The sequence below is a fragment of the Symphalangus syndactylus genome, chromosome 8 (assembly GCF_028878055.3).
Source record: "Symphalangus syndactylus isolate Jambi chromosome 8, NHGRI_mSymSyn1-v2.1_pri, whole genome shotgun sequence".
Lineage (NCBI taxonomy): Eukaryota > Metazoa > Chordata > Mammalia > Primates > Hylobatidae > Symphalangus > Symphalangus syndactylus.
Window position 1 is genome coordinate 25,547,271 of NC_072430.2, and position 13,888 is coordinate 25,561,158.

The following is a 13,888-nucleotide window of genomic DNA, read 5'->3' on the forward strand; positions in this document are numbered from 1 at the left end:
TCTTACAACATTTCTAGTATTCATCTTAGAATAGCATTTAGGTTTGCTGGTCAGCTGTTATATATTTTGTCAGCAATTAAATTTTTTTTCATAGGTTCAAGGAAAGGACCCTTCTGTGGACATCACTCAGGACCTTGTGGATGAATCTGAAGAGGAGCGTTTTGATGATATGTCATCGCCAGGCTTAGAATTGCCATCTTGTGAATTAAGTCGCCTTGAAGAAATTGCAGAACTTGTGGCATCATCTTTACCTTCACCTCTTCGTCGTGAAAAACTTGCACTGGCACTAGAAAATGAGGGTTATATTAAAAAGCTCCTGGAGCTTTTTCATGTGTGTGAAGATTTGGAAAATATTGAAGGACTGCACCACTTGTATGAAATTATCAAAGGCATCTTTCTCTTGAATCGAACTGCTCTTTTTGAAGTTATGTTCTCTGAAGAATGTATAATGGACGTCATTGGATGTTTAGAATATGATCCTGCTTTATCACAACCACGAAAACACAGGGAATTTCTAACAAAAACAGCCAAGTTTAAAGAAGTGATTCCCATATCAGATCCTGAGCTGAAACAAAAAATTCATCAGACATACAGAGTTCAGTATATACAAGATATGGTTCTACCAACTCCTTCGGTCTTTGAAGAAAACATGTTATCAACACTTCACTCTTTTATCTTTTTCAATAAGGTAGAGATTGTTGGCATGTTGCAGGTGAGTTAGATCATTCCTTTTTTCATACTTCAAGAGATGCAGCAAAAACAATTTGCTCCTTTTAAATACATACATTGAGTTTTAATTTTGTTAATGTATAAAGTTAAGTATTGTGAGATATTTTAAGAGATTATAATATGCAATAATACTACGAGACCAGAAGGTTACTCTATCTGGTGTAGGAGAGGTAAGTGTGACAAATGTAGTTTGAAGAAATGGTATGAGGGGATGATTTTTTGGATACAGGGTCTTGCTCTGTCACCCAGGCTGTAGGGCAATAATGCAGTCTTAGCGACTGCAGCCTCCACCACCGCTTCCCTGGCTGAAACAATCCTCCCACCTCAGCCTCCTGAGTAGCTGGGACCACAGGTGTGCACCACCACCCCCAGCCAATTTTTGTATTTTTTGTAGAGATGGAGTTTGTCATACTGCCCAGGCTGGCCTCAAACTTCTGAGCTCAAGCAATCTGCCTGCCCTGGCCTCCCAAAGTGCTGGGATTACAGGTGTGAGCCACTGGGCCCAGCCTGATTTTTTTTTTTTTTTTTAAAGTTGGGGTCTTGCTCTGTTGCCCAGGCTGGAGTGCAGTGGCACAGCCATAGCTTATTGCAACCTTGAACTCCTGGGCTTGAGCCATCCTCCCACCTCAGCCTTCCAATTAACCAAGACTACAGATGCATGCCACCATACCCACCTTTTAAAAATTGTTTTGTAAAGAATGGGTCTCACTTTGTTGCCCAGGCTGGTCTCAAACTCCTAGCGTCAAGCAATTCTCCCACCTTAGCCTTGCAGTGTTGGGATTACAGTTATGAGCCACCATACTCAACTATAGGAGGATAATAATGAAATGGTTGAATGCTGAACTTTGGGGTTATTACTCTATGAATTATGCATCAAATAGAACAGATTGGAAGAGGAAAGAATGAAGCACAAAGCCAAGAGAAATGTCACTAAATACAGAATATAAATTCTAATGAGAATTGTGGGCCAGGTGCTGTGGCCTGTCTCTACCAAAAAAAAATAAAATTTAAAACGAATTTGTAAAATTCCCAGATAATGATACAGTAAAAGTCCCGTTTCAGGGTCTAGGGAATGTAGCAGAGGGGACAAATTATAATTGCATGTATCCCTACCAAAAGCCACGTTTTGCTAAGGGGTGTGCCTGTAGGTGAGTTAAACCCATGTGAATTTGAGTTTCAGCTCCGTCTGTAATAACTCTCAGTAGCTATGTGAGTTGGGCAGCCTTAACTTCTTAAAGCTTCAGTTTCCCCATCTGAAGGATAGTGACATTAATGCCTACCCTGTAAAGTTGTCTGAAAATTAACTGAGGTCAGGCATGTAAACAAAGTGTTTAATATGATGTAAGATTCGTGGGAATTTTTTAAGTATCTATTGATAATTGCTTATTAAAATGTAGATTTTTTTTTCTTATAGTATGCCCAATCTCTCTGATTTGGTGTTTTAGGGTGTTTGCATCACAATCCCCTTTGTGCAGAATCATGAATTCTGCACAAAACAGAGTCAAAGTCTCTGAGAGCTAGACAACAATTTGCGTTTGTAACACCCCCAAAGTTAGAAAAGCTCTTACTGTGTCATCCCAGTGTGTGAATTGGTCTATTCTAACTGAAATAGAAGTTTACATAGGCTGGGCCTAGTGGCTTATACCTGTAATCCCACCACTTTGGGAAGCCAAGGCAGGAGGATCGATTGAACCCAGAAGTTAAAGACTAGCCTGGGGCTGGATGCGGTAGCTCACGCCTATAATCCCAGCACTTTGGGAAGCCAAGGCGGGTGGATCACCTGAGGTCAAGAGTTCAAGACCAGCCTGGCCAACATGGCAAAACCCCGTCTCTACTAAAAATACAACAATTAGCTAGACGTGATGGTGGGCGCCTGTAATCCCAGACTCGGGAGGCTGACGCGGGAGAATCATTTGAATCTGGGAGGCGGAGGTTGCAGTGAGCTGAGATCGCGCCATTGCACTCTAGCCTGGGCAACAGGAGTGAAATTCCGTCTCAAAAAAGATTTTTTTTTTTTTTTTAATTAGCCAGGTATGGTGATGCATGCCTATAATCCCAGCCATGTGGGAGGCTGAGTTGGGAGAATCGCTTGAGCCCAGGAGTTCAAGTCTGCAGTGAGCAATGATCATGCCACCGCACTCAAGCCTGGGCAACAGAGTGAGACCCTATCTCAACAACAAAAAAATAAGTTTGTGTAGTACAAAGAAAGAATTATTTGCACCCGTACACACACACACACACACACACACACACGTTGTTTTTTATTCTTTGATGCCTATGATACTGTAAGAATAAGAGATCTTTGGGAGACTGAGGTGGGTGGATCACTTGAGGTCAGGAGTTCGAGACCAGCCTGACCAACATGGCAAAACCTCGTCTCTACTAAAAATACAAAAATTAGCCAGGCGTGGTGGCAGACACCTGTAATCCCAGCTGCCCAGGAGAATGAGGCAGGAGAATCGCTTGAATCCAGGATGCCGAGGCACATGCCTGTAATCCCAGTTACTCCAGAGGCTGAGACAGAATCATTTGCACCTGGGAGGCAGAGGTTGCGTTCAGCCAAGGTCGCACCACTGCAGATAAGTGTAATATGACTTGGAAGATCTTTCAAGACTTCACCTCAGGTGCATAAGTAAAATTTATTTGAAACCTGAATTTGTTAAGTACAGAAAGGAAGACAATAAATGTAGTAAGAGCTGCTTGGTAGCACACATTACATATAAAGCAGTATGTTTAATCATATGTCTGTTCCTGTTTAGAAAATTTTGTATTTCTAAAGTATTAGCCAGTGATAGGCGAAAAAAAAGGAAAAGTATGAACTAAAATACTGAGTTCTCCTGATCCTTTTCTTTAGGTCCATATGGTTCTGTTTTTGTTATGTGGGGATTTGTCACTTCTGTGTTTTCTTGGTCTTCATACATGTAAAATGCCAGTTTTATTCATTAAGTATGAATAATTTTAAGCTGTTAAGTCTTTGCTTCCCTGCAATATGCTGTATAAAATACTGGCTGCCAGTACATCTGTTTCTCTTGATGCTGGACACTTCTATCCAAAGTGCTGCTGTGAAGGCTGTAGCATTTTACAAATGTTTTGGCAAGAAGTGATTAAGGTACAGTTTAATGCAGGTTCCTGCCCACTTTGTATAGCCCCATGCACACAAAATAATTATCACACCCTCTTAACATCGACTGCTTCCTTTGTAGTACCATAAATATTCTTATTTTCTCTATTTCTGTACCCCCAACTGCAGCAGTTCAGAGAATGTCTTTTTTAACCATTTGATATCCATTTGGTAGAATATAGTGTATTGGGGATGTGTCTTGAAATTGGATGCCATTTGGGTAACAAACATGGTCAAGATCATATTAATGAGGTATGACGTATTTGTTCATTTTAGAAAAAGTAAAGGGGGGGAATAACCAAACTAACCTAGTGCCACAGAAGATTTTTCTGGAGCACTCACAACAGTGAATGTGGAGCTAGTAATCTAGTGGGAGCTTGTATACACATCCATGTGTATGTGTATTTAGAGTGAGGCATGTCTAGGGCTGGAGTGGTATTGAATCTACTTCTACTAGCTGAGGTAGTATGTAATTAAAATCTTGGTCGAGCATGGTGGTTCATGTCTGTAATCCCAGCACTTCAGGAGGCCCAGGCCAGTGGATTGCTTGAGGCCAGGAGTTCAAGACCAGACTGGCCAACATGACAAAATCCCATCTCTGCTACAAATACAAAAATTAGCTGGGCGTAGTAATGTGTGCCTGTAGTCCCAGCTACTAAGGAGACTGAGACAGGAGAATTGCTTAAACCTGGGAGGCAGAGGTTGCAGTGAGCCGAGATGGCACCACTGTGCTCTACCTGGGTGACAGAGCAAGACTCTGTCTCAAAAAGCAAAACAAAACAAAAGCCAAGATCTTGATGAAAAAATAGCGATGAGAAACATTGACCGGGCAATGATGAAGGCTCTGCCACCTTAATTGGGCTTGGGTAAATTTTAAAATCCAAGTCTCAATTATAAAATGAGGAAGTAAAACAAAAAGTTCTAAATTTTGCTTTTTAAACAATTGAGTCATTCTCTGTATCTTTAAAACACTAAAGTAGCTTTGTCTTTTCATTCTCATTTGAGAGGTTGTAGAACCTACCTTTTAAAAGTTAAGGTTATAAAACCTATGAAAGTGAGGGGTCAGCAAGTGTTGGTCCTGCTATTTTTGTAAGTAATATTTTATTGAAATACAGCCATATCCATTCATTTCCAGTTGTCTCTGACTACTTTCCTACTACTGGAGCAGGGTTGAGTACTCGTAGTAGAGATCACATGAGCCACAAAGCTCAAAATATTTACTACCTGGCCTTTATATAGGCTTAGAAAATAGAGTCTTGACAAAATTTTATACTTCAATAGTGTGGTTTTTCCTTCTGTTAAAAAGAATGCCAATACCACCTTTCCTTTTTTTAGTTATTGCTGTTTATATTAAAGCGTCCTGAAATTATATTTTAGGACAATCTTAGCATTAACATAATTGCATCTGTCCTTTGTTTCACAGGAAGATGAAAAATTTCTGACAGATTTGTTTGCACAACTAACAGATGAAGCAACAGATGAGGAAAAAAGACAGGAATTGGTAAGAAATTAGATACTATGAAAGGCATAAAAATAAAACAACTGGCCGGGCTTGGTGGCTCACACCTGTAATCCCAGCACTTTGGGAGGCCGAGGTGGGTGGATCACGAGGTCAGGAGTCTGAGACCAGCCTGGTGAATGTGGCGAAACCCCATCTCTACTAAAAAGTACAAAAATTAGCCAAGCATGGTGGCGGGCACCTGTTATCCTAGCTACTCAGAAGGCTGAGGCAGGAAAATCACTTGAACTCGGGAGGTGGAGGTTACAGTGAGCCAAGATTGTGCCATTGCACTCCAGCGTCGGCGACAAGAGCAAGACTCCGTCTCAATAAATAAATAAATAAATAAAATAAACTTTTTATATCACTTATCCTTTTTTCTAATTTCAGGTTAACTTTTTAAAAGAATTTTGTGCGTTTTCCCAAACGCTACAGCCTCAAAACAGAGATGCTTTTTTCAAGACTTTGTCAAACATGGGCATATTACCAGCTTTAGAAGTCATCCTTGTAAGTTTTGTGTCTCCTCATTTTTAATTACCATTTTTTAATCCCAAAATTAATATTTTAATGCTACATGGAAATATTCTGTTATAGCCAATATTTAATATTAGCTGTGTAGTTCATTAAGTTAAAGAAGCTATAAAATTCCAATAGTAGACAGTTTTCACACAGTATTAAAAGAATGCAGTTAAAGGAATTTTCCATAATTTAATGATAATTTGTCAGCTTTGCAGCTTATTAGCTGAAATGTTAAAATAGGCAAACAGAAATAAATGATTTAGAAAGTATAATTTTATCCATACAGTAAGAGTTTTATATGCAGAAGAATTTCTTTGACCGTTCTTTTACATTGCAGTTTTTTTATATGTTTTGTTAGGTTTGGATATTTACATAGCTATTGGTTCCATATTTTTATAATTACAGGAAAAATAAATGTTTTTTGTCTGCAGGGCATGGATGATACACAGGTGCGAAGTGCTGCTACTGATATATTCTCATACTTGGTTGAATATAATCCATCCATGGTACGAGAGTTTGTCATGCAGGAGGCACAACAGAATGATGATGTAAGTAAGAAGTTAACAGAGCAAAAAATAACCAGCAAGGTAAATATTATTTGTACTAATAGTAAGTATTTATACATAGGAAGCTATAACTGTTTTTATTATTCACTTTTAAGATTTAATTGTTGCTGTTTGGGAAAAGTGTAGCCATAATATCAGATGGCTTATTGTTCCCCTAAATTGGTTCCTGTCTCAGTTTATCAATTTGTCCTACAGCAATTATTTATGTTCATTTAAATTGCCTTTTAAAATGTTCATGTCAGGTTTTTTTTTTTGTTTTTTTTTTTTAATTCTGAAGTCAACTTGCTGTGTTGTCTTTTTTAAATCATTTAGTCAATCAATTCTTGTATCTGGGGAATTATGAGTAAGTTACCTAGGAAAACATTGACTTTAGGGTAGATTCTCAGAATCGTCAAGAATGAAGAAATGTAGCACAGTCCCTTAAAATATGAAGGGTCCTGTTTCTTTACTGCCTAGCCATAGAGAACAAGCTGTTACGTTGTTCACAAACACTCACACACATTAGCATCTGAGATATACCAGATTTTAAAGTAATAGAGAATATATCCTGGTAATGTGAAGGGTGCGCCTGGATCACATAGTGCGTGACATGTGAGAGCACTAAATGTGTGTGCTCTCCTTTATTTTAAAATAATTGAACCAATGATTCTGATTTTTTCCTGCTTCCCCTATAACAATTTAGAAGCAACTTTTTACGTAAGAATGAGTAAGAAGGACCTGCTGTCAGATTCTTCTTAAGGGAGGAGGGGAATAAAGATCCCCTAAGGAAAAAAAAATCTGTTTAGAATTCCAGCCTGTGGTATTTTTACGAAATAAGAAAATAGACTGTCTTACTTTTTGAAAAGATCCTATTTAATGTATTGTGATGTCAAAAGGAAATGGAATGCCATGTAACTGCTATGTTTAAGTTTTTATTTTTAAAGTATAGTGCAGGATTGGTGCAAAAAAGCACCAGTTCGAACTGTTGTGTCATGTTTTTTTTTTTTTTTATAAAATATTAACGTCAGCCTCAGCAACATAGCAAGACCCTCCTTTAGTACAAAAATAATTTTTAAAACTTTGGTATGGTGGCATGCACCTATAGTCTCCCAGATAGGAGGATGAGAAGGAAGGGTCTCTTAAGACCAGGAGTTTGACTGTGCAGTGAGCTATGATTGCTCCACTGCACTCCAGTCTGGGTGACGAAGCCAGACCCCATCTCAAAAAAAAAAAGTTATTTGAGAACCAAAGTATCTGTATTACTGAAAATAAAGGCTATTGTTGGTCCCATTAACCCATGAGCTGAACATATGAACATGTGTTGATACACCTCAAAATACACACCGTAGGACTCTTTTTTTTTTTTTCTGTTTTGCAACAGAATAACATTTCAGTCACTAGGACTCTTGATTCCCACTCTTCTTGATCATCATTTCCATCTACTGTCTGCATTTTCTCTATCCCTTGTCCATCCTGCCTTTGCATACACATAGACAAGAGCAGGGATTTTCTCACTGAATCCCTCTCAATCTTATTTACTACTTAGGTGAGGAATACCAGTCATAATAGGACCTCAGGAAAACCAGCCATCTATTTATTTTGATATTTAGAATGTGTATAATCCATTTGTTCTCTCCACTCTCTAAATACCATAGTCTCATTTTCTCCAATTTCAGACATTCAGATAATTTTTTCCTAAATTTATTTTAAAAGGAAATTTTCTATCACTTTTACAAATGGAGAACATACATCATTGGCCATAAATAGAAGGACTCTGTAATAATAAAAGCAATAGACGGGGCACGGTGGCTCACGCCTGTAATCCCAGCACTTTGGGAGGCTGAGGCAGGCGGATCACCTGAGGTAGGGAGCAAGACTAGACTGACGATCATGGAGAAACCCTGTCTCTACTAAAAATACAAAATTAGCCGGGCATGGTGGTGCATGCCTGTAATCCCAGCTACTAGGGAGGCTGAGGCAGGAGAATCACTTGAACCTGGGAGGTGGAGGTTGTAGTGAGCCGAGATCGTGCCATTGCACTCCAGCCTGGGCAACAAGAGGCAAACTCCGTCTCAAAAAAACAAAATAAAATGAAAATAAAAGCAATGAAAGTAGAGTGATGTTCTAAATCCTACCTAAATATGCTTACTCTTAAAGCTGTGGTCATAAAACCCACTGGCTTTCTTCAAAAGGTAGATTACATTATTAGAAAGTTGTAAAGATGTATTATCACCAAACTAAAACTTTGCTTTTGCTTTATTCAGAGGAATTTAAAGATAATAGACAAGAAATTTCTATTTAGGGCTATGTCCCTGTACCACACTTTAGGGAATGAAACACTGTCGTATGTCCTGTCAGATCACTGAGTTAAACATTTCACTTTGCAGTTAACAGAACAGCTAGAGCCTAGGTATAATGCTGTGGTATGTGTCTTAGTTTTTGCTTTTTCCGTTCTCTCATAATAAGTGATCCTGAGTATGTCTATTTTTCTCTCCAGGATATTTTGCTCATCAACCTCATTATAGAACATATGATTTGTGATACAGATCCTGAACTTGGAGGAGCAGTCCAACTTATGGGCCTGCTTCGAACTTTAGTTGACCCGGAGAACATGCTAGCCACTGCCAATGTAAGCCATGAGCATTTTCCCTCTTTTTTCATAGCTAGTATATTGTAGTATTGCTGGTAGGAACCAGTGCGGTTAAAGTTCATGGAATTGTTCTTGATTCCTTAGAAAACAGAAAAGACTGAATTTCTGGGTTTCTTCTACAAGCACTGTATGCATGTTCTCACTGCTCCTTTACTAGCAAATACAACAGAAGACAAACCTAGTAAAGGTAAGATAATTCAGGTTGGTAGTTAAGTTCTCTGTTCTTGAATGCTGAATTCCAAGCTGGTGTTAAGTAAATCTTTTTAGGAGGCAGCTAGTGGGAGGTAGAGGCTGGGAGGACACACCTTTTAAAAAGTAGTCTTTAAAAGTTCAAACCATCAGATTAACATAGAGGTCTTAATAATTGGTTGGTTGGTTGGTTGTTTTTATCAAAAGCAACCTGAAGTATTAATAATGTATTTTGAAAAGAAAGGTTCATGATAAAAATTTCCCTAAAATGCCTGTAATCCCAGCCCTTTGGGAGGCCGAGGCAGGCGGATCATGGGGTCAGGAGATCGAGACCATCCTGGCTAACACGGTGAAACCCCATCTCTACTAAAAAAAAAACACACACAAAAAAGTTAGCTGGGCGTGGTGGCAGGTGCCGGTAGTCCCAGCTACTGGGGAGACTGAGGCAGGAGAATGGCATGAACCCAGGAGGCGGAGCTTGCAGTGAGCCAAGATCACGCCACTGCACTCCATCCAGCCTGGGCGACAGAGCGAGACTCCGATTCAAAAAAAAAAAAAAAAATTTCCCTAAAAGTACTGTAATCAGATAACAGAAGCATGTAAAAGAAATAAGATAATTTTTTGTTGAACAATATTTGTATTCAGTTTGCATCTCCACTGGTGAAATATAAATAGGAGGCAGTAGCTATGGAAAAATTCATTTTAAATTCTTTGTACTCCAGATGTATAGACAGAGCTAGGATTTTTGCACAATATTAAGCTACTTTTGTTTATATTGAAGATATGTTAAGGTTTGTTATTTTTGCATTTTATTCATTACAGCTTTAGCATGTGTGTGTGTTTAGGAGGTAGTTTTAGGTCTACATTCGGAAATTGCTTATTTAAGCTTCAGGAGTAAATATATTATTTTGTTATTGGATTTTTTTTTTTTTTTTTTTTTGGAGACAGAATCTTGCTCTGTTGCCCAGGCTAGAGTGTGGTGGCGAGATCTTGGCTCACTGCAACCTCTGCCTCCCAGGTTCAAGCAATTCTCCTGCCCCAGCCTTCTGAGTAGCTGGGATTACAGGCGCCCGCCACCACTCCTGGCTAATTTTTATATTTTTAGTAGAGGCGGGGTTTTCACCATGTTGGCCAGTCTGGTCTCAAACTCTGGGCCTCAAGTGATCTGCCCACCTTGGCCTCCCAAAGTGCTGGTTATAGGTGTGAGCCACCACGCCCAGCCTTGAATTCTTAATATAGCATAATTATAGCACTCACATAAAATACAAGTTAAATTTACTTTTTGTGTAACTCCAGAATCAAGTCCATGAAATGTGAATGTCCATTTTTCTTACCTGCTTTATTCTTATTAGGTAAAGCTCGAGGCTTCTTTACAAACCACATGTTCTATTCCTCCAACCTTTATTAAGATGAGAACTCATTGTGATTTTGTGAAGTAGTATGTTATAATCTAAATGTGGGGGATTGAAAAAAAGCCTTTCAGAGGCTTGCTGCCTAGTGAGGAGTAAAGATAAGTCAATGATAAGTAGTAAAGGAGGCACAAAACACACTGGAATCGAGGGAACAGGGAGAGAGAGTAATTGCACCAAAGAAGACACGGTGTCTGGCAAAACCTCATATGCTATATCTGTTGGAGAACATGCTAAGATACCTGGTAGAGGGTCCTTGAATTTTGGAATAAGGCAGATACTCTAGATTTGTATCCTAACTCTGCCTTACTAACTTTTCCAACTTGGGTCTAGTTAGTTAATAGGCTCATAATGTAAAACCAGTTTCCTATAGGGTTGTTAAAATTAAATAAAAAAAAGTAAAGCACCATTCCTGGCACATGTTAGGCATTCAGTAAATGCTAATTTCCTCCTCCCTAAAGTTAATATATTTAGGTTAATAGAAGAGATTTTACTTGATTAGAATTTGAGTTCTTACAGTTTAGAAGGAAAAATGTTAGTCATTAAATATAATTAGTTGTGTTTTGTTTCTTTTAGATGATTTTCAGACTGCCCAACTATTGGCACTTGTATTGGAATTGTTAACATTTTGTGTGGAGCACCATACCTACCACATAAAGAACTACATTATTAATAAGGATATCCTCCGGAGAGTGCTAGTTCTTATGGCCTCGAAGCATGCTTTCTTGGCATTATGTAAGTGTTAGAATTATTTATCATCTTTATATATTGGCATGTTGGTATTTTTTACATCTTATTGCCCAAATGAAAAGACCACTGATGTACAGATCAAGAGATCTAGGTTCCTAATACTAGCTCTGCCACTGATTATGCAGGTTTGCCATGTTGAGCAGGTGTTTTTCTTGACTCTCTTCTTACTTAATATACAGTAAGGGAGTAGAATGTGTCTACAGTGTTATATTCCATTACTAAAACAGCACTTTGATTATTTTACCTTGGATACTTTATAGCAGGGGTGACAGACTACAGCTGAGGCCAGATCCAGCCCATGGCCTATGATTATACAGCCTACAAGCTGAAACATGTTTATGTTTTTAAAAGGTGGCCTGAGAGGAGAGAAATAAATATGGTACAGAGACCATATGTGGCCCACAAAGCCTAAAATATATACTAGGTGGACCTTTATGAAAACGTATGTAGACTCTTTTAAAGCAATATAGTCTCATAACAAGATTGTTCTTAGACGTAAGTTTTTCAAAATGACTTTCACAGTGTTCTTAAGACCCTAGTTTGTTAGAGAAAACCATGTTTCTGAATTGAAAATAGGTTAATCCAGAATGTTCTTTATCAAGCAGCAGCCAGACATCTCAGGTAATGAGTTGCCATATGTAAGTGGTCCTTACTGGTAAGTTGTTAGACCAAATTTAGGGGCACCCTAGAGGTTCTGTAAGAGATTTCTGATGGTAATTTAATTTTTGCCTTTTGGTTTTTAAAGGTAAGTTTGAGTGTTTTGTTGTTGTTGTTGTTGTTGTTGTTTGAAGCAGTCAGTCATGCACTAGAGGGCTGAATATATATCCATTTTTGCTAATCTTTACTTCATTTCTAATTTTTTGCTTAATTGATTTTTTAAAAATCCTGTAATTACATATTATTAAAATAATTACAAATTTAAAATTTTATTTAAAATGTATAAATAGGCCAGGTGCGGTGGCTCACACCTGTAATCCCAGCACTTTGGGAGGCCGAGGCGGGTGGATCACGAGGTCAGGAAATCAAGACCATCCTGGCTAACACGGTGAAACCCCGTCTCTACTAAAAATACAGAAAATCAGCCGGGTGTGGTAGTGGGCGGCTGTAGTCCCAGCTACTTGGGAGGCTGAGGCAGGAGAATGGCGTGAACCCGGGAGGTGGAGCTTGCAGTGAGTTGAGATTGCGCCACTGCACTCCAGCCTGGGCGACAGAGCGAGACTCCGTCTCAAAAAAAAAAAAAAAAAAAAAGTGTAAATAAATAAATGGCCAGGCACAGTGGCTCATGTCTATAATCCCAGCACTTTGGGAGGATGAGGCTGGCAGATCACCTGAGGTCAGGAGTTCGAGGCCAGCCTGGGTAACATGGTGAAACCCCGTCTACTAAAAATAGAAAGCTGGGTGTGGTGGTGCATGCCTGTAGTCCCAGCTACTTGGGAGGCTGATATCGCGGTGAGCTGAAATTGTGCCATTGCACTCCAGTCTGGGCAACAGAGAGACACTGTCTCCCTACCCAAGAAAAACAATAAATTTTATATTTTATAAAAGCGACATTGCTTTCTTTTAAAATTCATTAAACTTCCTATCAGGGCAACATTATATTCATTTTTCTCATATACTATCACAGAAAAAGTGAGAACACCAAGGCCAAGTTTAGAGGGGGAGTTTATAGCTCTTTGACTTGTTCTTTTATGTTGATAATAGAGTTTTGTTCAAGTGTAGAAAAGGGGATTTGAGAGCAGAATGGAAAAACTGAATAAATGAATAAATTTAGTTTTATTTTACCAAACATATTAAACACAACTATATTTCATTGATTCAAAAAGTACACTTTTACACATTATCTCTGAAATCAAGATGAGTCTTACAATTAACCTATTTATGCCTAGTGTTCCATTATTGGAACACTGAGCTTGTGGGAGTTATTCATATCCTGCTCAAGGTCATCACCAAGGTCTGATTTTTTTTTTTTTTTTTTTTTTTTACAGAAAAAAATTTGCAACCTCTAGCATGAATGGGTTAATGGCATGTCACTATAATTGGTAGCTTAGTCAGTGGCATCTTAGATTTGATTACTATCTTATATCTGGTGTACTAGGAAAATAAGATGGTTATGACCTGGACTTGGCCATCAACGGAATCAGTTCATTAGGAGGAGGGAGTCATGTGAAAATCAAAATGCAACAGTAATAAGCACTATATTGAGGTGTGTTTGGATGCATAGTGGAAATAATTCATTATAATTTAATGAGGCAGATGAAAAATTTCACACGAGTGGTAACTTGAGTTGTGTCTTGGTCATGGGAGAGTATTGCATTCTTGTTAATTGGGTAAAAAAAAAAAAGTGGCATGTGGACAAAGTATACTGGGTCTTTTTTTTCCTTTTTCCTTTTTGTTTTTTTTGAGACGGAGTCTCACTGTGTCGCCTTGGCTGGAGTGCAGTGGCACGATCTTGGCTCACTGCACCTCCACCTCCTGCGT

At 38.7% G+C, this 13,888-nt stretch overlaps 1 protein-coding gene across 4 annotated transcripts in view; it reads left to right on the forward strand.

The window, feature by feature from the left end:
* PPP4R3A (protein phosphatase 4 regulatory subunit 3A) overlaps positions 1-13,888 on the forward strand; it is a 53,174-nt gene that overhangs the window by 28,433 nt on the left and 10,853 nt on the right. For 2 of the 4 annotated variants that reach the window (XM_055288409.2, XM_055288411.2), the window contains exons 5-11: positions 95-712; positions 5,274-5,351; positions 5,739-5,855; positions 6,299-6,454; positions 8,910-9,041; positions 9,147-9,249; positions 11,237-11,395. In XM_055288409.2, coding sequence (XP_055144384.2) covers positions 95-712; positions 5,274-5,351; positions 5,739-5,855; positions 6,299-6,454; positions 8,910-9,041; positions 9,147-9,249; positions 11,237-11,395 — 1,363 coding nt within the window. The remainder of the gene's footprint in view (positions 1-94; positions 713-5,273; positions 5,352-5,738; positions 5,856-6,298; positions 6,455-8,909; positions 9,042-9,146; positions 9,250-11,236; positions 11,396-13,888) is intronic. The other 2 variants (XM_055288410.2, XM_063644002.1) reach the window with 1 other exon arrangement.